The following is a 24,731-nucleotide window of genomic DNA, read 5'->3' as shown; positions in this document are numbered from 1 at the left end:
GGCGCTTTGGTCAGATGACATGAACATAAAGCTCTTTGGCCACGCCCACCACTGGTGGGTTTGGTGTCGAAATGACAATTCAGAATCAGAAAATAACCTCAGGCTCCGGACCTGACACCCGTTGAAACCCCTGTGGTTTTGAATTGAAGAGGGCAGTTGATAAGCCCCGACGAAGGATATCAATGATCTGGAAGGATTGTGTATGGAGGAACGGTCCAAGATCCCTCCTAATGTGTTCTCCTAAAACATTTTAGAGAAAGGCTCGTTACTCTTATCCTCGCAAGGTGAAGTCTTGAAAACAGAGGTGTCAATCATCTTGACCCCTACCTTTTAGAGATTAAAAAAATACTTGTTAATTTAAAAAAAACTATTGTATTAGTATAAAATGACATACTTTTCCCATTTATTTGAGCAAACAATATAGCTCAGTATTTGAGTTATATGTTTTATATAGTCATTTTTTGCTGATCATTTATCATGGTGTCAATCATTTGGGACCCCACGATATATCCCTGTGGTTTGTTAGAGAGAATTAAGGCAGTCGGCCCTTCTCCCTGTGAGGGGGCTTGAATGGAGCTGAGGTCCAGGTGGTGAGGGGGGGGAGGGGTTGTCCTGGCCGACAGACATCACTCGGTGGCTGGGTGTTTAGACACCTGCAGTCCCTGGTCTGGTGGGTTGTTTTCCTTGAACCATGATAACATGTGCTGCTGATCAGCCTCTCCTGGTCACCCAGAACCACTGAACCACACATCAAACTAGGGGCCAGTACCCCCCAGGAGAGGAACGACCGGTGCTGGGTACTGTCTCCTTTCCCTGGTCCTCTCCTCTAGTAGTGGATACTGGGTGTCTCCCTGGTCCTCTAGTAGTGGATACTGGGTCTCTCCCTGGTCCTCTAGTAGTGGATACTGGGTGTCTCCCTGGTCCTCCAGTAGTGGATACTGGGACTCTCTCTGGTCCTCCAGTAGTGGATACTGGGTCTCTCCCTGGTCCTCTAGTAGTGGATACTGGGTCTCTCCCTGGTCCTCTAGTAGTGGATACTGGGTCTCTCCCTGGTCCTCTAGTAGTGGATACTGGGTCTCTCCCTGGTCCTCTAGTAGTGGATACTGGGTCTCTCCCTGGTCCTCTCCTCTAGTAGTGGATACTGGGTCTCTCCCTGGTCCTCTCCTCTAGTAGTGGATACTGGGTCTCTCCCTGGTCCTCTAGTAGTGGATACTGGGTGTCTCCCTGGTCCTCTAGTAGTGGATACTGGGTCTCTCCCTGGTCCTCTAGTAGTGGATACTGGGTCTCTCCCTGGTCCTCTAGTAGTGGATACTGGGTCTCTCCTGGTCCTCTAGTAGTGGATACTGGGTCTCTCCCTGGTCCTCTAGTAGTGGATACTGCGTCTCTCCCTGGTCCTCTAGTAGTGGATACTGGGTCTCTCCCTGGTCCTCTAGTAGTGGATACTGGGTCTCTCCCTGGTCCTCTAGTAGTGGATACTGGGTCTCTCCCTGGTCCTCTAGTAGTGGATACTGGGTCTCTCCCTGGTCCTCTGGTAGTGGATACTGGGTCTCTCCCTGGTCCTCTGGTAGTGGATACTGGGTCTCTCCCTGGTCCTCTGGTAGTGGATACTGGGTCTCTCCCTGGTCCTCTGGTAGTGGATACTGGGTCTCTCCCTGGTCCTCTAGTAGTGGATACTGGGTGTCTCCCTGGTCCTCTCCTCTAGTAGTGGATACTGGGTCTCTCCCTGGTCCTCTCCTCTAGTAGTGGATACTGGGTCTCTCCCTGGTCCTCTAGTAGTGGATACTGGGTCTCTCCCTGGTCCTCTAGTAGTGGATACTGGGTCTCTCCCTGGTCCTCTAGTAGTGGATACTGGGTCTCTCCCTGGTCCTCTAGTAGTGGATACTGGGTCTCTCCCTGGTCCTCTAGTAGTGGATACTGCGTCTCTCCCTGGTCCTCTAGTAGTGGATACTGGGTCTCTCCCTGGTCCTCTAGTAGTGGATACTGGGTCTCTCCCTGGTCCTCTAGTAGTGGATACTGGGTCTCTCCCTGGTCCTCTAGTAGTGGATACTGGGTCTCTCCCTGGTCCTCTAGTAGTGGATACTGGGTCTCTCCCTGGTCCTCTAGTAGTGGATACTGGGTCTCTCCCTGGTCCTCTAGTAGTGGATACTGGGTCTCTCCCTGGTCCTCTAGTAGTGGATACTGAGTCTCTCCCTGGTCCTCTAGTAGTGGATACTGGGTCTCTCCCTGGTCCTCTAGTAGTGGATACTGGGTCTCTCCCTGGTCCTCTAGTAGTGGATACTGGGTGTCTCCCTGGTCCTCTAGTAGTGGATACTGGGTCTCTCCTGGTCCTCTAGTAGTGGATACTGGGTCTCTCCCTGGTCCTCTAGTAGTGGATACTGGGTCTCTCCTGGTCCTCTAGTAGTGGATACTGCGTCTCTCCCTGGTCCTCTAGTAGTGGATACTGGGTCTCTCCCTGGTCCTCTAGTAGTGGATACTGGGTCTCTCCCTGGTCCTCTAGTAGTGGATACTGGGTCTCTCCCTGGTCCTCTAGTAGTGGATACTGGGTCTCTCCCTGGTCCTCTAGTAGTGGATACTGGGTCTCTCCCTGGTCCTCTAGTAGTGGATACTGGGTCTCTCCCTGGTCCTCTAGTAGTGGATACTGGGTCTCTCCCTGGTCCTCTAGTAGTGGATACTGAGTCTCTCCCTGGTCCTCTAGTAGTGGATACTGGGTCTCTCCCTGGTCCTCTAGTAGTGGATACTGGGTCTCTCCCTGGTCCTCTAGTAGTGGATACTGGGTCTCTCCCTGGTCCTCTAGTAGTGGATACTGGGTCTCTCCCTGGTCCTCTAGTAGTGGATACTGGGTCTCTCCCTGGTCCTCTAGTAGTGGATACTGGGTCTCTCCCTGGTCCTCTAGTAGTGGATACTGAGTCTCTCCCTGGTCCTCTAGTAGTGGATACTGGGTCTCTCCCTGGTCCTCTAGTAGTGGATACTGGGTCTCTCCCTGGTCCTCTAGTAGTGGATACTGGTTCTCTCCCTGGTCCTCTAGTAGTGGATACTGGGTCTCTCCCTGGTCCTCTAGTAGTGGATACTGGGTCTCTCCCTGGTCCTCTAGTAGTGGATACTGGGTCTCTCCCTGGTCCTCTAGTAGTGGATACTGGGTCTCTCCCTGGTCCTCTCCCTGGTCCTCTAGTAGTGGATACTGGGTCTCTCCCTGGTCCTCTAGTAGTGGATACTGGGTCTCTCCCTGGTCCTCTCCTCTAGTAGTGGATACTGGGTCTCTCCCTGGTCCTCTAGTAGTGGATACTGGGTCTCTCCCTGGTCCTCTAGTAGTGGATACTGGGTCTCTCCCTGGTCCTCTAGTAGTGGATACTGGGTCTCTCCCTGGTCCTCTAGTAGTGGATACTGGGTGTCTCCCTGGTCCTCTAGTAGTGGATACTGGGTCTCTCCCTGGTCCTCTAGTAGTGGATACTGGGTCTCTCCCTGGTCCTCTAGTAGTGGATACTGGGTCTCTCCCTGGTCCTCTAGTAGTGGATACTGGGTCTCTCCCTGGTCCTCTAGTAGTGGATACTGGGTGTCTCCCTGGTCCTCTAGTAGTGGATACTGCGTGTCTCCCTGGTCCTCTAGTAGTGGATACTGGGTCTCTCCCTGGTCCTCTAGTAGTGGATACTGGGTCTCTCCTCTGCCCAACAGTACTATCTGATGTTGTTATTTTCCCAAGTGGTTCAACATAGCATCCCAAGTGGTTCTCCTCCAGCATATCAAACTGCAGTCTCTCCACATGGGAAGCAAACGTATTGTATCAGAATAATACGTAGAGTGTAGTAATGGAATGACTCTCTGGCCCCCCTGGCAGGTGGAGGTGGATGGAGTTTCGGTGGAGGTTAGTGGAGAGTGGAACCTGGCCTCAGCCCTGCTGCCTGTCACCATCAACAGAACCCCCAGGGTTCTACAGTGTCTGTCTAGAGATGCAGGAGGAGACATCACTCTACAGTACCTGGGCACACAAGTGAGTCACCTCTCCTTCCTTCTGGTGAATGTATGAATCTTGTGTCTTAGTGGTCGTGTGTGTGTGTTTTTCATGTATGTACACATTTAGTAACGTTCCCTCTGTCTGTCGATCCAAGTCATCGTCAGTTCCCCGCCTGCACATCCCCATCCAGCCTAGTCCCAGACCCCCAATACCCCCCCAGACCCCCAATACCCCCCCAGACCCCCAATACCCCCCCAGACCCCCAATACCCCCAGACCCCCAATACCCCCCCAGACCCCAATACCCCCCAGACCCCCAATACCCCCCAGACCCCCAATACCCCCCAGACCCCCAATACCCCCAGACCCCCAATACCCCCAGACCCCCAATACCCCCCAGACCCCAATACCCCCCAGACCCCCAATACCCCCCAGACCCCCAATACCCCCCAGAACCCCAATACCCCCCAGACCCCCAATACCCCCCCAGACCCCCACACTACACAGAATGTCAGGAAGAGAAGACCATCCGTTATGTATCAGAGGCTTTGAAAGGAGCCAGCTATAAACAGCTCTGTGCTGCTCACACCCTGGGGGGGGCTTTGAACGCAGGCTCCACAGGAACTTGTCACGGGGCGACATCACTTCCCTTTCCTACTTTAGGGACCTGGGGCTGGGCCGTGGGGGTCTGATCGGGCATGGGGGGTTGGGAGGAGGTTGATGAGTGGCTCAGTAAGTACCTCTGTCCTGTCCCCTACTGCGTCAGCTGGAGGATTCTGTCTTTGTGTTGGAGAGGAGGAGACACCCCTGCTGAGCTGCTTCCAGGCTTCCTCTCCTGAGGACATGGAAGACCACTGTGTCCCCCTGTATCCCTTAGCTCGCACTCCTCCTGGGTATGCTCTAGTCTAGCTCATCCTGGGTATGTTCTAGTCCACCTCATCCTGGGTATGTTCTAGTCTAGCGCATCCTGGGTATGTTCTAGTCTAGCTCATCCTGGGTATGTTCTTGTCTAGCTCATCCTGTGTATGTTCTAGTCCACCTCATCCTGGGTATGTTCTCGTCTAGCTCATCCTGGGTATGTTCTAGTCTAGCTCATCCTGGGTATGTTCTTGTCTAGCTCATCCTGTGTATGTTCTTGTCCAGCTCATCCTGGGTATGTTCTAGTCCAGCTCCTCCTGTGTATGTTCTAGTCTAGCTCATCCTGGGTATGTTCTAGTCTAGCTCATCCTGGGTATGTTCTAGTCTAGCTCATCCTGGGTATGTTCTTGTCTAGCTCATCCTGGGTATGTTCTAGTCCAGCTCATCCTGGGTATGTTCTAGTCCAGCTAATAATAATAATAATAATAAATAATAATAGCTCATCCTGTGTATGTTCTTGTCCAGCTCATCCTGGGTATGTTCTAGTCCAGCTCATCCTGGGTATGTTCTAGTCTAGCTCATCTTTGGTATGTTCTAGTCTAGCTCATTTTGGGTATGTTCTTGTCTAGCTCATCCTGGGTATGTTCTTGTCTAGCTCATCCTGGGTATGTTCTAGTCTAGCTCATCCTGGGTATGTTCTAGTCTAGCTCATCCTGGGTATGTTCTAGTCCACCTCATCCTGGGTATGTTCTAGTCTAGCTCATCCTGTGTATGTTCTAGTCTAGCTCATCCTGTGTATGTTCTAGTCTAGCTCATCCTGTGTATGTTCTAGTCTAGCTCATCCTGTGTATGTTCTAGTCCACCTCATCCTGTGTATGTTCTTGTCGAGCTCATCCTGGGTATGTTCTTGTCTAGCTCATCCTGGGTATGTTCTTGTCTAGCTCATCCTGGGTATGTTCTAGTCTATCTGGGGACATGGAGTCCCTCAGTAGTACAGAGTACAGGGTTTAGTACGGCTGGTTACAGAACAACACCTAGTTACCAGGCTGGTTACAGAACAACACCTAGTTACCAGGCTGGTTTCAGAACAACACCTAGTTACCAGGCTGGTTACAGAACAACACCTAGTTACCAGGCTGGTTACAGACCAACACCTAGTTACCAGGCTGGTTACAGAACAACACGTAGTTACCAGGCTGGTTTCAGAACAACACCTAGTTACCAGGCTGGTTACAGAACAACACCTAGTTACCAGGCTGGTTACAGAACAACACCTAGTTACCAGGCTGGTTACAGACCAACACCTAGTTACCAGGCTGGTTACAGACCAACACCTAGTTACCAGGCTGGTTACAGACCAACACCTAGTTACCAGGCTGGTTACAGACCAACACCTAGTTACCAGGCTGGTTACAGACCAACACCTAGTTACCAGGCTGGTTACAGACCAACACCTAGTTACCAGGCTGGTTACAGAACAACACCTAGTTACCAGGCTGGTTACAGAACAACACCTAGTTACTAGGCTGGTTACAGACCAACACCTAGTTACCAGGCTGGTTACAGACCAACACCTAGTTACCAGGCTGGTTACAGAACAACACCTAGTTACCAGGCTGGTTACAGACCAACACCTAGTTACCAGGCTGGTTACAGACCAACACCTAGTTACCAGGCTGGTTACAGAACAACACCTAGTTACCAGGCTGGTTACAGAACAACACCTAGTTACCAGGCTGGTTACAGACCAACACCTAGTTACCAGGCTGGTTACAGAACAACACCTAGTTACCAGGCTGGAGTTGAATAGACCTGTAGTACGGCTGGTTACAGAACAACACCTAGTTACCAGGCTGGTTACAGAACAACACCTAGTTACCAGGCTGGTTACAGACCAACACCTAGTTACCAGGCTGGTTACAGACCAACACCTAGTTACCAGGCTGGTTACAGAACAACACCTAGTTACCAGGCTGGAGTTGAATAGACCTGTAGTACGGCTGGTTACAGAACAACACCTAGTTACCAGGCTGGTTACAGAACAACACCTAGTTACCAGGCTGGTTACAGAACAACACCTAGTTACCAGGCTGGTTACAGAACAACACCTAGTTACCAGGCTGGTTACAGAACAACACCTAGTTACCAGGCTGGTTACAGAACAACACCTAGTTACCAGGCTGGTTACAGACCAACACCTAGTTACCAGGCTGGTTACAGAACAACACCTAGTTAACCAGGCTGGTTACAGACCAACACCTAGTTACCAGGCTGGTTACAGACCAACACCTAGTTAACCAGGCTGGTTACAGACCAACACCTAGTTACCAGGCTGGTTACAGAACAACACCTAGTTACCAGGCTGGTTACAGACCAACACCTAGTTACCAGGCTGGTTACAGACCAACACCTAGTTACCAGGCTGGTTACAGACCAACACCTAGTTACCAGGCTGGTTACAGAACAACACCTAGTTACCAGGCTGGTTACAGAACAACACCTAGTTACCAGGCTGGTTACAGAACAACACCTAGTTACCAGGCTGGTTACAGACCAACACCTAGTTACCAGGCTGGTTACAGACCAACACCTAGTTACCAGGCTGGTTACAGACCAACACCTAGTTACCAGGCTGGTTACAGAACAACACCTAGTTACCAGGCTGGTTACAGACCAACACCTAGTTACCAGGCTGGTTACAGAACAACACCTAGTTACCAGGCTGGTTACAGAACAACACCTAGTTACCAGGCTGGTTACAGAACAACACCTAGTTACCAGGCTGGTTACAGAACAACACCTAGTTACCAGGCTGGTTACAGAACAACACCTAGTTACCAGGCTGGTTGACCTGTATCTGAACTGGGGTGACAGTCAACGGGGGCCATATGAGGGCTGTTAGTTACTGTTGTTTCCTGGGAAGAAATCCTGTCGAAGCCTGCATTTCCCCAGGCCATCCCAACGCTCCCATTCCCCACACTCCTGAAGCTCCGGATTACAGCCCTGATTTACGAGTCCAGCTTGGTTTTCCAACAAGGGGTTGTCGGCCTTGGGAATCAATGGGGTGTCCTTTGGGGTTACCCCTGCCAGGGGGTATTTTAGTCACTTTGATGGTGTTTGTGAAGAGGATGACCTGTCGTGTGTGTGTGTGTGCGTGTGTGTGTGTGTGTCCGCTAAATACAGTCTTATGAGGGCAGGGTTCCAGGGGTGAGGAAGGTAAACAGACAAGGATGTATGAGGTCATTAACATGGTGGGTGGCTTCCTAATGTTATTGTACTGTGACCTTCATATACAGGTCAGTGACTGGGACCCGCTACTGGTAGTGTGACTGGGACCGGCTACTAGCAGTGTGACTGGGACCTGCTACTAGCAGTGTGACTGGGACCCGCTACTAGCAGTGTGACTGGGACCGGCTACTGGCAGTGTGACTGGGACCGGCTACTGGCAGTGTGACTGGGACCGGCTACTGGCAGTGTGACTGGGACCGGCTACTGGCAGTGTGACTGGGACCGGCTACTGGCAGTGTGACTGGGACCGGCTACTGGCAGTGTGACTGGGACCGGCTACTGGCAGTGTGACTGGGACCGGCTACTGGCAGTGTGACTGGGACCGGCTACTGGCAGTGTGACTGGGACCGGCTACTGGCAGTGTGACTGGGACCGGCTACTGGCAGTGTGACTGGGACCGGCTACTGGCAGTGTGACTGGGACCGGCTACTGGCAGTGTGACTGGGACCGGCTACTGGCAGTGTGACTGGGACCGGCTACTGGCAGTGTGACTGGGACCGGCTACTGGCAGTGTGACTGGGACCGGCTACTGGCAGTGTGACTGGGACCGGCTACTAGCAGTGTGACTGGGACCGGCTACTAGCAGTGTGACTGGGACCTACCAAGTCAACCAGGACAATGTCCCCCCCCCCCAGTCTAGACCAGTGTTAAGCCAGGACGATGCCCCCCCCGACCGTTGGCTGTTATATTTATTAGGCCTGCTGCTTCGTGAAGTTTCAACTCTTAACGAGGGAGAAACCAGACACTCAGTAGCTAGCTATGTGTAAGACATAAATTAGCCTAATGAGCTAATTAAAGGATTGGCATGAAATAGCCTGATGAATGAACCCACTGGCTGTAATGCAGTAGTAGCAGTAATGCAGTAGTAGCAGTAGTATTGATTCACTAAGCCAGGGACATCGACCGACACAAATAATGTTGGGTGCTGCCACCCGGTGGACCCAAGGAGAACAGCATCAACAGAATAGGAGTTTCAGAATAATGAATGTGGAGTGTTCGTCTTTATGTCTTTCATTAGTTTTACAACATGGGCCTACTTTGTGGACTTGTATATGTAATGAATTGATAACTGTGAATTGACCCCCGACCTCTGTCTCTTGTGTGTTCAGTTTAAGGTGCGTGTTCTCAGTCAGCTGGTATCCACGCTGAGCGCTCACATGCCTGAGAAGGTTCCAGAAGACACCAGCAGCATCCTGCGTTCTCCGATGCCTGGCTCCGTGGTCGCCGTGTCTGTCAAACCTGGAGACGTGGTAAGAACGTGCATGTTACATAGAATCCACATAGATCCGAGACACTGGTACGTAGAGCATCCTGAACAGAGTGGTAGCATCATGCCTGGTACGTAGAGCATCCTGAACAGAGCGGTAGCGTCATGCCTGGTACGTAGAGCATCCTAAACAGAGCGGTAGCATCATGCCTGGTACGTAGAGCATCCTGAACAGAGCGGTAGCGTCATGCCTGGTACGTAGAGCATCCTGAACAGAGCGGTAGCATCATGCCTGGTACGTAGAGCATCCTAAACAGAGCGGTAGCATCATGCCTGGTACGTAGAGCATCCTGAACAGAGTGGTAGCATCATGCCTGGTACGTAGAGCACCCTGAACAGAGTGGTAGCATCATGCCTGGTACGTAGAGCACCCTGAACAGAGCGGTAGCATCATGCCTGGTACGTAGAGCACCCTGAACAGAGCGGTAGCATCATGCCTGGTACGTAGAGCACCCTGAACAGAACGGTAGCATCATGCCTGGTACGTAGAGCACCCTGAACAGAACGGTAGCATCATGCCTGGTACGTAGAGCACCCTGAACAGAGCGGTAGCATCATGCCTGGTACGTAGAGCATCCTGAACAGAGAGGCAGCATCATGCCTGGTACGTAGAGCACCCTGAACAGAGCGGTAGCATCATGCCTGGTACGTAGAGCATCCTGAACAGAGCGGTAGCATCATGCCTGGTACGTAGAGCACCCTGAACAGAGCGGTAGCATCATGCCTGGTACGTAGAGCATCCTGAACAGAGCGGTAGCATCATGCCTGGTACGTAGAGCACCCTGAACAGAGCGGTAGCATCATGCCTGGTACGTAGAGCATCCTGAACAGAGCGGTAGCATCATGCCTGGTACGTAGAGCATTCTGAACAGAGCGGTAGCGTCATGCCTGGTACGTAGAGCATCCTGAACAGAGCGGTACCATCATGCCTGGTGCATAGAGCACCCTGAACAGAGTGGTAGCGTCATGCCTGGTACGTAGAGCATCCTGAACAGAGCGGTAGCATCATGCCTGGTACGTAGAGCACCCTGAACAGAGTGGTAGCATCATGCCTGGTACGTAGAGCATCCTGAACAGAGTGGTAGCATGCCTGGTACGTAGAGCACCCTGAACAGAGTGGTAGCGTCATGCCTGGTACGTAGAGCATCCTGAACAGAGTGGTAGCATCATGCCTGGTACGTAGAGCACCCTGAACAGAGCGGTAGCATCATGCCTGGTACGTAGAGCATCCTGAACAGAGTGGTAGCATCATGCCTGGTACGTAGAGCATCCTGAACAGAGTGGTAGCATCATGCCTGGTACGTAGAGCATCCTGAACAGAGTGGTAGCATCATGCCTGGTACGTAGAGCATCCTAAACAGAGTGGTAGCATCAGGCCTGGTACGTAGAGCATCCAGAACAGAGTGGTAGCATCATGCCTGGTACGTAGAGCATCCTGAACAGAGTGGTAGCATCATGCCTGGTATGTAGAGCATCCTGAACAGAGCGGTAGCGTCATGCCTGGTACGTAGAGCATCCTGAACAGAGCGGTAGCGTCATGCCTGGTACGTAGAGCACCCTGAACAGAGCGGTAGCATCATGCCTGGTACGTAGAGCATCCTGAACAGAGCGGTAGCGTCATGCCTGGTACGTAGAGCATCCTGAACAGAGCGGTAGCGTCATGCCTGGTACGTAGAGCACCCTGAACAGAGCGGTAGCATCATGCCTGGTACGTAGAGCATCCTGAACAGAGCGGTAGCATCATGCCTGGTACGTAGAGCACCCTGAACAGAGAGGTAGCATCATGCCTGGTACGTAGAGCACCCTGAACAGAGTGGTAGCATCATGCCTGGTACGTAGAGCACCCTGAACAGAGCGGTAGCGTCATGCCTGGTACGTAGAGCATCCTGAACAGAGTGGTAGCATCATGCCTGGTACGTAGAGCATCCTGAACAGAGCGGTCGCATGGCTTTGTCTGTCAAGCCTGGAGATGATGTGGTAAGGACATGTTACATGTTAAACACATACATGTTGCTGCTGGATATTAGTTGTTACATGTTACACACATGTTGCTGGATATTAGTTGTTACATACATGTTGCTGGATATTAGTTGTTACATGTTACATCCATGTTGTTGCTGGATATTAGTTGTTACATGTTACATCCATGTTGTTGCTGGATATTAGTTGTTACATCCATGTTGTTGCTGGATATTAGTTGTTACATGTTACATACATGTTGCTGCTGGACATGAGTTGTTACATACATGTTGCTGCTGGATATTAGTTGTTACATGTTACATACATGTTGTTGCTGGAAATTAGTTTCGCCGCCTCATCCATCAATGATTTAACCTTGTAAATCAGCACTCAATGATGGAGATGGAATGCTGGTTTATCAATATTGCATGTGGCGTCTGGCGCCAGTCAATGCATCTGTCTGTCTGTTTGTGTGGAGAGTCAATGCATCTGTCTGTCTGTTTGTGTGGAGAGTCAATGCATCTGTCTGTCTGTCTGTGTGGAGTGAGTCAATGCATCTGTCTGTCTGTCTGTGTGGAGAGTCAATGCATCTGTCTGTCTGTCTGTGTGGAGAGTCAATGCATCTGTCTGTCTGTCTGTGTGGAGTGAGTCAATGCATCTGTCTGTCTGTCTGTGTGGAGAGTCAATGCATCTGTCTGTCTGTCTGTGTGGAGAGTCAATGCATCTGTCTGTCTGTCTGTCTGTCTGTGTGGAGTGAGTCAATGCATCTGTCTGTCTGTCTGTCTGTCTGTGTGGAGTGAGTCAATGCGTCTGTCTGTCTGTCTGTCTGTCTGTCTGTCTGTCTGTCTGTGTGGAGTGAGTCAATGCATCTGTCTGTCTGTCTGTGTGGAGTGAGTCAATGTGTCTGTCTGTCTGTCTGTCTGTCTGTGTGGAGTGAGTCAATGCATCTGTCTGTCTGTCTGTCTGTCTGTGTGGAGTGAGTCAATGCGTCTGTCTGTCTGTGTGGAGTGAGTCAATGCGTCTGTCTGTCTGTGTGGAGTGAGTCATGCTATAGACGCTACATCTTTGTATGTCGTAATGATGTATTGTTGTTGTTCCCCAGGTGGCTGAAGGCCAGGAGATCTGTGTGATCGAGGCCATGAAGATGCAGAACAGCTTGATTGCTGCTAAAGCTGCCAAGGTAAGGCCAATGGACCCCCCCATTACACTACCCTACACTACAACACATTACCCCCCCCCCCATTACACTAACCTACACTACAACACATTACCCCCCCCCATTACACTAACCTACACTACAACACATTACCCCCATTACACTAACCTAGACTACAACACATTACCACCCCCATTACACTAACCTACACTACAACACATTACCCCCCATTACACTAACCTAGACTACAACACATTACCCCCCCCCATTACACTAACCTACACTACAACACATTACCCCCCATTACCCTAACCTACACTACACTACAACACATTACCACCACCCCCATTACACTAACCTAGACTACAACACATTACCCCCCCCCCCATTACACTAACCTACACTACAACACATTACCCCCCCATTACACTAACCTAGACTACAACACATTACCACCCCCCCATTACACTAACCTACACTACAACACATTACCACCCCCCCATTACACTAACCTAGACTACAACACATTACCCCCCCCCATTACACTAACCTACACTACAACACATTACCCCCCCCCCCATTACACTAACCTACACTACAACACATTACCCCCCCATTACCCTAACCTACACTACACTACAACACATTACCACCACCCCCCATTACACTAACCTACACTACAACACATTACCACCTCCCCCCATTACACTAACCTACACTACAACACATTACCCCCCATTACACTAACCTACACTACAACACATTACCACCTCCCCCATTACACTAACCTACACTACAACACATTACCCCCCCATTACACTAACCTACACTACAACACATTAACCCCCATTACACTAACCTACACTACAACACATTACCCCCATTACACTAACCTACACTACAACACATTACCCCCATTACACTAACCTACACTACAACACATTACCACCCCCCATTACCCTAACCTACACTACAACACATTACCCCCCCATTACACTAACACACACTTCTATATTGCTACACACACTAGTACATTACCGCACACACTACACATTACTACATGACCACACACACTCTACTACATGGCCACACACACTCTACTACATTACCACACATACTCTACTACCATAACACACACACTCTACTACATTACCACACTCTACCGCATTACCGCACACTGCTGCATTACCACACCCTGCTGCATTGCCCCCCCCACACACACACACACACACACTACTGCATTACCACACACACTACTGCATTACCACACTACTGCATTGTCACACACACACACACACACACACACACACACACACACACACACACACACACACACACACACACACACACACACACTACTGCATTACCACACACACACACACACACACTACTGCATTACCACACACTAAATGACTTTCCTCTACACATCACCACAGTCAGACGGCTAGTTTCTATGACAACAGACCTTTCTGTTCTTCCCTCCCAGGTGAAGAGTGTCCACTGTAAAGCAGGAGAGACGGTTGGAGAGGGAGACCTTCTGGTCCAACTGGAGTAGGATCTAACCTACGACCTCTAACCTCTGTCCTCCCACTTCTGACCTCGCTCGCCAGGGATTGGCTTCGAAGTCCGGTTGAAGGAATTCTGGGACAAAGGAATGAACAGGATACTAGTAGACTAGATGGACCGTTCCCCAGTCTGTCCTTGTTGTTTTGTTCTGATGTTTTGGTCTTCCTGTGGTACTAGTAGGCTACACTCTCCAGTATTGGCTTCTGGGATTCGCTCGTTCTAGGAATTTTCCACTGAAAAAAACTGAAAAACAAGATGGACGCTGTGGACCTGTTTTAGTGCCTTCAACCTCTGAAAGGAGCATTGTCCTTTTAAATATGACGAATACTGTATATATCACTCAGCTACACTAATCATGTGTAATGTACTTCCTCACTAGCCGGGTCTCAGATCTGTTTGTGCCATTTTGCCAGGACGTCTGGGACCAGGCTATCGCCTCTCATTTCAATGTAATGAAACACTTGTGTATCAGAGTTTAGAAACCAGGTTATAGTAAACCGCTACTCTCTTAGGTGGAGTTACGTTTGACTTTTTAAAGGGTGTGTCTCAACCCCAATTTCAGCCTTTGTCCAACCCCTTGACATTGTAAAGAAAAAAATGCATTCAGGTGAGAAGTTGTGGATGGGGGGGGACTTGCTCATAAATATTCATTTTGGGGGCGGGTAAATGTAGTTGTACCTGATCCCAACACTCTCTCACTGGGGGGGACTTGCTCATAAATATTCATTTTGGGGGCGGGTAAATGTAGTTGTACCTGATCCCAACACTCTCTCACTGGGGGGGGGGGGACTTGCTCATAAATATTCATTTTGGGGGCGGGTAAAAGTAGTTGTACCTGATCCCAACACTCTCTCACTGGGGGGGGGACTTGCTCATAAATATTCATTTTGGGGGCGGGTAAATGTAGTTGTACCTGATCCCAACACTCTCTCACTGGGGGGGACTTGCTCATAAATATTCATTTTGGGGGCGGGTAAAAGTAGTTGTACCTGATCCCAACACTCTCTCACTGGGGGGGACTTGCTCATAAATATTCATTTTGGGGGGCGGGTAAATGTAGTTGTACCTGATCCCAACACTCTCTCACTGGGGGGACTTGCTAATAAATATTCATTTTGGGGGCGGGTAAATGTAGTTGTACCTGATCCCAACACTCTCTCACTGGGGGGACTTGCTCATAAATATTCATTTTGGGGGCGGGTAAATGTAGTTGTACCTGATCCCAACACTCTCTCAGTGGGGGGACTTGCTCATAAATATTCATTTTGTGGGCGGGTAAATGTAGTTGTACCTGATCCCAACACTCTCTCACTGGGGGGACTTGCTCATAAATATTCATTTTGGGGGCGGGTAAATGTAGTTGTACCTGATCCCAACACTCTCTCACTGGGGGGACTTGCTCATAAATATTCATTTTGGGGGCGGGTAAATGTAGTTGTACCTGATCCCAACACTCTCTCACTGGGGGGACTTGCTCATAAATATTCATTTTGGGGGCGGGTAAATGTAGTTGTACCTGATCCCAACACTCTCTCACTGGGGGGACTTGCTCATAAATATTCATTTTGGGGGCGGGTAAATGTAGTTGTACCTGATCCCAACACTCTCTCACTGGGGGGGGGACTTGCTCATAAATATTCATTTTGGGGGCGGGTAAATGTAGTTGTACCTGATCCCAACACTCGCTCACTGGGGGGGGGACTTGCTCATAAATATTCATTTTGGGGGCGGGTAAATGTAGTTGTACCTGATCCCAACACTCTCTCACTGGGGGGGACTTGCTCATAAATATTCATTTTGGGGGCGGGTAAATGTAGTTGTACCTGATCCCAACACTCTCTCACTGAAGTATACTTACCAGAAGTCCACTGACACGCTCTGATAATAAAATGATGTGCATCGCGAGCAAATACGTCTCTGGAAAGTTAGCTCACAGTTGTTATGTGCTGACTTCCTGACATCTATTGCCACTTGCAGTGTAAGTTCGAATCCCTTATGGGCGGGGGGATAGTTGAAATGTGGACTCATATTTACTGCGGTATTGTGTTGGGAGGAAAGTGTGATCATCGCCTAGTAAATGAAGGGGCTCAACTCAATCCAGACCGCGTTGCAGCATTTACGCAGTATCTCTTTTTTCCAATGGTCAAATGAACACAGATTGAGGGCCTCCCGGGTGGCGCAGTGATTAAGGGTGCTGTACTGCAGCACCAGCTGTGCCATCAGAGACTCTGGGTTCGCGCCCAGGCTCTGTCGTAACCGGCCGCAACCAGGAGGTCCGTGGAGCGATGCACAATTGGCCTAGTGTCGTCCGGTTTGGGGAGGGCTTGGTCGGTAGGGATGTCCTTGTCTCATCGCGCACCAGCGACTCCTGTGGCGGGACGGGCGCAGTGCACACTAACCAAGGTTACAAAGGTTGCCAGGTGCACGGTGTTTCCTCCGACACATTGGTGCGGCTGGCTTCCGGTTTGGATGCCAGCCGTACCAATGTGTCGGAGGAAACACTGTGCAACCTTGGTTAGCGTATCGGAGGACGCATGACTTTCAACCTTCGTCTCTCCCGAGCCCGTACGGGAGTTATAGCGATGAGACAAGATAGTAGCTACTACAACAATTGGATACCATGAAATTGGGGAGAAAAAGGGGTAAATAAATAAATAAAAAATTAACACAGACTGGTCTTGGGTACTGTATGAAAACCAACAACTACCAGGGCGACCCCTCTCACAGGTATGCTTTCACTTTTCAGAATTAGAAGTGTGTGTGGTCACGGGATGAATATAGGAAATAAAGGATTTGAAGAAAACATCTATCTTCCCCAGTTGGGATTAGAACTCACAACCATTGAACTATGAGCCAACTGTAGCAGACTGCTCCACCAATCAGTCAAGTTAACATGACCACTGTCATCTCTTTCTTGTTACGATGGATGTAGCTGCGAATACAGTTGAAGTCGGAAGTTTACACACACCTTCGACAAATACATTATAACTCAGTTTTTTACAATTCTTGACATTTAATCCTAGTAAAAATTCCCTGTTTTTGGTCAGTTAGGATCACCACTTTATTTTAAGAATATGAAATGTCAGAATAATAGTAGAGAGTGATTTATTTCAGCTTTTATTTCTTTCATCACATTCTCAGTGGGTCAGAAGTTTACATACACTCAATTAGTATTTGGTAGCATTGCCTTTAAATTGTTTAACTTGGGTCAAACTCGTCAGGTAGCCTTCCACAAGTTGGGTGAATTTTGTCCCATTCCTCCTGACAGAGCTGGTGTAACTGAGTCAGGTTTGCAGGCCTCATTGCTCGCACAAGCCTTTTCAGTTCTGCCCACACATTTTCTTTTGAATTGAGGTCCGGGCTTTGTGATGTCCACTCCAATACCTTGACTTTGTTGTCCTTAAGCCATTTTCCCACAACTTTGGAAGTATGCTTGGGGTCATTGTCCATTTGGAAGACCCATTTGCAACTTCCTGACTGATGTCTTGAGATGTTGCTTCAATATATCCGCATAACTTTCCTCCCTCATGATGCCATCTATTTTGTGAAGTGCAACAGTCCGTCCCGCAGCAAAGCACCCCCACAACATGATGCTGCCACCCCCGTGCTTCATGGTTGTGGTAGTGTTCTTCGGCTTGCAAGCCTCCCCCTTTTTCCTCCAAACATAACAATGGTCATTATGTCCAAACAGTTGTATTGTTGTTTCATCAGACCAGAGGACATTTCTCCAGAAGGTACGATCTTTGTCCCCATGTGCAGTTGCAAACCTTAGTCTGCCTTTTTTATGGTGGTTTTGGAGCAGTGGATTCTTCCTTGCTGAGTGGCCTTTCAGGTTATGTCGATACAGGACTCGTTTTGATTGATTGATTTGCACTTTTCGCACTAAAGTACGTTCATCTCTAGGAGACAGAACATGTCTCCTTCCTGAGCGGTATGATGACTACACTGTCCCATGGTGTTTATACTTGCGTACTATTGTTTGTACAGATGAATGTGGTACCTTCAGGCGTTTGGAAATTGCTCCCAAGGATGAACCAGACTTGTGGAGGTCTACAATTTCTTTTGATTTCCCCATGATGTCAAGCAAAGAGGCACTGAGTTTGAAGGTAGGCCTTGAAATATATCCACAGGTACACCTCCAATTGACTCAAATGATGTCAATTAGCCTATCAAAAGCTTCTAAAGCCATGACATCATTTTCTGGAATTTTCCAAGCTGTTTAAAGGCACAGTCAACTTAGTGTATGTAAACGTCTGACCCACTGGAATTGTAATACAGTGAATTATAAGTGAAATAATCTGTCTGTAAACAATTGTTGGAAAAATGACTTGTGTCATGCACAAAGTAGATGTCCTAACTGACTTGCCAAAACTATAGTTTGTTAACACGAAATTTGTGGAGTGGTTGAAAAACAAGTTTTAATGACTCCAACCTAAGTGTATGTAAACTTCCGACTTCAACTGTATATACGTGTCATTTGTATTCTTTCTTGGTATACCAGATTGATGTGTATGAAACGGTAAGCTAAAACGTTGAATTTGGTCATGTGCGGGTATGTGCCTTCACTGCCTTTTGTATGTTGTGTCGCGTCAGTAAGGAAGGAAGCATCATGCTAAATATATTGGCCCACTCCACAACCTGCATCTAGAAGGGAGTGGATTTCATACTGAACCCCACCCTTTGATGCTGTAGGGGGCGCCGCTACATCACCATGTCAATGGTAGAGTTGAACCACTTGGGACAAGGAGCTAGATTTAATACAAAAAGACCTGAATATATCACTTTTGCAACAAGCTGTCAAAATGAAGACCAGGATTGCCGTGGTTCACTATAACTCAGCCTAAAACATCCTGTTTTTTGTCTTGAAAGTTACTCTTTAAATACTGTGGGGAATGGTAGAGGGGTTGGCCATACTGTGGGGACTGGTAGAGGGGCTGTGGGACTGGTAGAGGGGCTGGGGGTACTGTGGGGACTGGTAGATGGGTTGGACGTACTGTGGGGATTGGTAGAGGGGTTGGCCATACTGTGGGGACTGGTAGAGGGGCTGTGGGGACAGGTAGAGGGGCTGGGGGTACTGTGGGGACTGGTAGAGGGGCTGGACGTACTGTAGGGACTGGTAGAGGGGTTGGCCGTACTGTCGGGACTGGTAGAGGGGCTGGACGTACTGTAGGGACTGGTAGAGGGATGTACTGTAGGGACTGGTAGAGAGACGTACTGTGGGGACTGGTAGAGGGACGTACTGTAGGGACTGGTAGATGGGTTGGACGTACTGTAGGGACTGGTAGAGGGGTTGGCCGTACTGTCGGGACTGGTAGAGGGGCTGGACGTACTGTAGGGACTGGTAGAGGGACGTACTGTGGGGACTGGTAGAGGGGCGTACTGTAGGGACTGGTAGAGGGGCGTACTGTAGGGACTGGTAGAGGGGCTGGATGTACTGTAGGGACTGGTAGAGGGACGTACTGTAGGGAAGGTAGAGGGAGGTACTGTAGGGACTGGTAGAGGGACGTACTGTAGGGAATGGTAGAGGGACTGGACGTACTGTGGGGACTGGTAGAGGGACGTACTGTGGGGACTGGTAGAGGGACGTACTGTAGGGACTGGTAGAGGGACGTACTGTAGGGACTGGTAGAGGGACGTACTGTGGGGACTGGTAGAGGGACTGGACGTACTGTGGGGACTGGTAGAGGGACGTACTGTAGGGACTGGACGTACTGTAGGGACTGGTAGAGGGACTGGACGTACTGTGGGGACTGGTAGAGGGACGTACTGTAGGGACTGGTAGAGGGACGTACTGTGAGGACTGGTAGAGGGACGTACTGTGAGGACTGGTAGAGGGACGTACTGTAGGGACTGGTAGAGGGACTGGACGTACTGTAGGGACTGGTAGAGGGACTGGACATACTGTAGGGACTGGTAGAGGGACTGGACATACTGTAGGGACTGGTAGAGGGACTGGACGTACTGTAGGGACTGGTAGAGGGACTGGACGTACTGTAGGGACTGGTAGAGGGACGTACTGTGGGGACTGGTAGAGGGACGTACTGTGGGGACTGGTAGAGGGACGTACTGTAGGGACTGGTAGAGGGACGTACTGTAGGGACTGGTAGAGGGACGTACTGTGGGGACTGGTAGAGGGACGTACTGTGGGGACTGGTAGAGGGACGTACTGTGGGGACTGGTAGAGGGACGTACTGTGGGGACTGGTAGAGGGACGTACTGTGGGGACTGGTAGAGGGACGTACTGTGGGGACTGGTAGAGGGACGTACTGTGGGGACTGGTAGAGGGGACGTACTGTGGGGACTGGTAGAGGGACGTACTGTGGGGACTGGTAGAGGGACGTACTGTGGGGACTGGTAGAGGGACGTACTGTGGGGACTGGTAGAGGGGTTGGCCGTACTGTCGGGACTGGTAGAGGGGCTGGACGTACTGTAGGGACTGGTAGAGGGGTTGGCCGTACTGTCGGGACTGGTAGAGGGGCTGGACGTACTGTAGGGAAGGAAGAGGGACGCACTGTAGGGACTGGTAGAGGGACGTACTGTGGGGACTGGTAGAGGGACGTACTGTGGGGACTGGTAGAGGGACTGGACGTACTGTAGGGAGACGTACTGTAGGGACTGGTAGAGGGGCTGGATGTACTGTAGGGAGACGTACTGTAGGGACTGGTAGAGGGGCTGGATGTACTGTAGGGACTGGTAGAGGGGCTGGACGTACTGTAGGGAAGGTAGAGGGACGCACTGTAGGGACTGGTAGAGGGACGTACTATGGGGACTGGTAGAGGGACTGGACGTACTGTAGGGAGACGTACTGTAGGGACTGGTAGAGGGGCTGGATGTACTGTAGGGACTGGTAGAGGGGCTGGACGTACTGTATGGACTGGTAGAGGGGCTTGACGTACTGTAGGGAAGGTAGAGGGACGTACTGTAGGGACTGGTAGAGGGGCTGGACGTACTGTGGGGATTGGTAGAGGGGCTGGACGTACTGTAGGGAAGGTAGAGGAAGGTACTGTAGGGACTGGTAGAGGGACTGGACGTACTGTCGGGACTGGTAGAGGGGCTGGACGTACTGTAGGGACTGGTAGAGGGGCTGGACGTACTGTAGGGACTGGTAGAGGGGTTGGACGTACTGTTGGGACTGGTAGAGGGGTTGGACGTACTGTAGGGACTGGTAGAGGGGCTGGACGTATTGTAGGGACTGGTAGAGGGGTTGGACGTACTGTCGGGACTGGTAGAGGGGTTGGACGTACTGTAGGGACTGGTAGAGGTTGGACGTACTGTCGGGACTGGTAGAGGGGTTGGACGTACTCTCGGGACTGGTAGAGGGGTTGGACGTACTGTCGGGACTGGTAGAGGGGTTGGACGTACTGTAGGGACTGGTAGAGGGGTTGGACGTACTGTCGGGACTGGTAGAGGGGTTGGATGTACTGTGGGGACTGGTAGAGGGGTTGGACGTACTGTGGGGACTGGAAGAGGGGCTGGACGTACTGTAGGGACTGGCAGAGGGGCTGGACGTATCGCTCTCTTTCCCCACATACTCGCTCTCCCTCATACACCCCAGTGGGTCTTATAGATCGGTTTTGGTTCTATATTGCCTGTGCTTATGTCCCAAATGGCCCTGGTCAAAAGTAGTGCACTTCATAGAATGCTGCTTGTCAGTGTGTGGTGCTTCCATCCCATACTGAGGATGCTACATGTACTGTAATGGTGAAACCCCCGACCAGAACAGAACCTATGGTTCTGTGACATCATCGTTACCCAGGGGTTCCTCTAGAGGAACATTGTGCATTGTGTCGCCTGTAGAGTCTTGATTGCTTTAGAGTGTAAAATGTGTATTTTATCTGATTTTACCTCGCCTGAGTCCCAGATCTGTTTTGTGCTGTAAAGCCAACTCCTATTGGCATCATGTCATGTGTAGTTGACTAAACAGATCTGGGACTCTACTGATGACCTCCTGTTGAAGGCAGAACAGCTTGAGACGGCCCTGGCCCAAAGTAGTCCACTATATAAGGAGTAGATTGGCTGCTTGGTGTCAAAGTTCAAAGATCAGGACTCGCAGTACAGCAGAGCTCTGAATGAGACGCCAGGCTTCAAGGAATGTAGAACTCCACCTGTAAATCATCATATGTTTCTACTTGTTGTTCGGAGCTCATTTTGTAATAAAAGAGATGATTGGAACGATGTTGAACGACACGGTCTGACTCAGATGTACCCAAGCTGAACCACAGAAAAAAAGTCCTTGTTTTTACATATCAACAGTGTTCTTTAACATATTTATACTAATCATAAACAAAATATGTCCCCGTGGAACAATGTATTCAGTGACTGAAGGCATGGTAGCCTAGTGGTTAGAGTGGAGGGGCGGCAGGGTAGCCTAGTGGTTAGAGCGTTGGACTAGTAACTGGAAGGTTGCAAGTTCGAACCCCGAGCTGACAAGGTACAAATCTGTCGTTCTGCCCCTGAACAGGCAGTTAACCCACTGTTCCTAGGCCGTCATTGAAAATAAGAATTTGTTCTTAACTGACTTGCCTGGTTAAATAAAGGTAAAAAATAAATAAAAATGTGGTGTCCTTTTCACAGAGCACTGTGGTTGGCTTAACTCAGGGGTCAGGTAGGTGCTGGAGGGGTCATTGTCATGGTTACCAGATGCGCACTGTTTTGATTGGAGGTACTTTACTCAGAACCAAAAACATCAGGAAGCATCTGAAAAGCAGTCTCTTCGCTCGTTATGTTCCATTCAAACCTCACCCTCTGCTGCTCTTCAGTTTTCACTTCAACAACACCCTCTGCTGCTCTTCAGTTTTCACTCCAACAACACCCTCCGCTGCTCTTCAGTTTTCACTCCAACAACACCCTCTGCTGCTCTTCAGTTTTCACTCCAACAACACCCTCTGCTGCTCTTCAGTTTTCACTCCAACAACACCCTCTGCTGCTCTTCAGTTTTCACTCCAACAACACCCTCTGCTGCTCTTCAGTGTTCACTCCAACAACACCCTCTGCTGCTCTTCAGTGTTCACTCCAACAACACCCTCTGCTGCTCTTCAGTTTTCACTTCAACAACACCCTCCGCTGCTCTTCAGTGTTCACTCCAACAACACCCTCTGCTACTCTTCAGTTTTCACTCGGGCAACACCCTCTGCTACTCTTCAGTTTTCACTCAGGCTACTTGCTGCTCTTCAGTTTTCACTCAGGCTACTTGCTGCTCTTCAGTTTTCACTCAGGCTACTTGCTGCTCTTCAGTTTTCACTCAGGCTACTTGCTGCTCTTCAGTTTTCACTCAGGCTACTTGCTGCTCTTTAGTTTTCACTCAGGCTACTTGCTGCTCTTTAGTTTTCACTCAGGCTACTTGCTGCTCTTCAGTTTTCACTCAGGCTACTTGCTGCTCTTTAGTTTTCACTCAGGCTACTTGCTGTCACACATGAAACCCTTTTACTGCCATCGGTGGTGTTATCGAAGATTATATGGATTCACTTCTCATAGAAATGCCAACCTGTACTAAAATGGATGGACCTGACAGAAGAGATGGGTTTTGAGTCAAATCCATTTCAACCTGCTCACTGTGTTCTACTAGAGACACATCATGATTTAACCTTTGTGTTTCTGGGAAGACGTAAATGACTCTGGGAAGACGTGAAGCTGTTTATAAATGACTCTGGGAAGACATGAAGCTGTTTATAAATGACTCTGGGAAGACGTAAAGCTGTTTATAAATGACTCTGGGAAGACGTGAAGCTGTTTGTAAATGACTCTGGGAAGATGTAAAGCTGTATATAAATGACTCTGGGAAGACAAAGCTGTTTGTAAATGACTCTGGGAAGACAAAGCTGTTTGTAAATGACTCTGGGAAGACATGAAGCTGTTTATAAATGACTCTGGGAAGACATGAAGCTGTTTATAAATGACTCTGGGAAGACATGAAGCTGTTTGTAAATGACTCTGGGAAGACATGAAGCTGTTTATAAATGACTCTGGGAAGACATGAAGCTGTTTATAAATGACTCTGGGAAGACATGAAGCTGTTTGTAAATGACTCTGGGAAGACATGAAGCTGTTTATAAATGACTCTGGGAAGACATGAAGCTGTTTATAAATGACTCTGGGAAGACATGAAGCTGATTATAAATGACTCTGGGAAGACGTAAAGCTGTTTATAAATGACTCTGGGAAGACGTAAAGCTGTTTATAAATGACTCTGGGAAGACGTAAAGCTGTTTATAAATGACTCTGGGAAGACGTGAAGCTGTTTATAAATGACTCTGGGAAGATGTAAAGCTGTTTATAAATGACTCTGGGAAGACGTAAAGCTGTTTATAAAGGACTCTGGGAAGACGTGAAGCTGTTTATAAATGACTCTGGGAAGACGTGAAGCTGTTTATAAATGACTCTGGGAAGACGTAAAGCTGTTTATAAAGGACTCTGGGAAGACGTGAAGCTGTTTATAAATGACTCTGGGAAGACGTAAAGCTGTTTATAAATGACTCTGGGAAGACGTAAAGCTGTTTATAAATGACTCTGGGAAGACGTGAAGCTGTTTATAAATGACTCTGGGAAGACGTAAAGCTGTTTATAAATGACTCTGGGAAGACGTGAAGCTGTTTATAAATGACTCTGGGAAGACGTGAAGCTGTTTATAAATGACTCTGGGAAGACGTGAAGCTGATTATAAATGACTCTGGGAAGACGTGAAGCTGTTTA

The 24,731-nt window shown here is 49.4% G+C and overlaps 2 protein-coding genes across 2 annotated transcripts in view; one reads left to right on the top strand and one right to left on the bottom strand.

Moving 5' to 3' along the window:
- Nucleotides 1-14,553, top strand: part of LOC135530391 (propionyl-CoA carboxylase alpha chain, mitochondrial-like) — a 54,298-nt gene extending 39,745 nt beyond the window's left edge. Inside the window, exons 14-17 of the mRNA XM_064958726.1 lie at nucleotides 3,833-3,985; nucleotides 9,204-9,344; nucleotides 12,423-12,500; nucleotides 13,963-14,553. Coding sequence (XP_064814798.1) covers nucleotides 3,833-3,985; nucleotides 9,204-9,344; nucleotides 12,423-12,500; nucleotides 13,963-14,031 — 441 coding nt within the window. The 3' untranslated portion in view covers nucleotides 14,032-14,553. The remainder of the gene's footprint in view (nucleotides 1-3,832; nucleotides 3,986-9,203; nucleotides 9,345-12,422; nucleotides 12,501-13,962) is intronic.
- A 4,365-nt stretch (nucleotides 14,554-18,918) lies between these two features.
- LOC135530387 (DNA translocase FtsK-like) lies at nucleotides 18,919-21,572 on the bottom strand. Its single transcript, XM_064958724.1, has 5 exons — nucleotides 21,525-21,572; nucleotides 21,287-21,412; nucleotides 20,804-21,144; nucleotides 20,386-20,529; nucleotides 18,919-19,240 (listed from the first exon to the last, which is right to left on the bottom strand). The coding sequence occupies exons 1-5, from the start codon at nucleotides 21,570-21,572 to the stop codon at nucleotides 18,919-18,921; spliced, it is 981 nt and encodes a 326-aa protein (XP_064814796.1).
- Nucleotides 21,573-24,731: the final 3,159 nt, after the last annotated feature.

This window comes from Oncorhynchus masou, unplaced genomic scaffold (genome assembly GCF_036934945.1).
Source record: "Oncorhynchus masou masou isolate Uvic2021 unplaced genomic scaffold, UVic_Omas_1.1 unplaced_scaffold_1330, whole genome shotgun sequence".
Lineage (NCBI taxonomy): Eukaryota > Metazoa > Chordata > Actinopteri > Salmoniformes > Salmonidae > Oncorhynchus > Oncorhynchus masou.
Note: the sequence above shows the minus strand (reverse complement) of the source record. Positions and strands in the feature narration are given on the sequence as shown.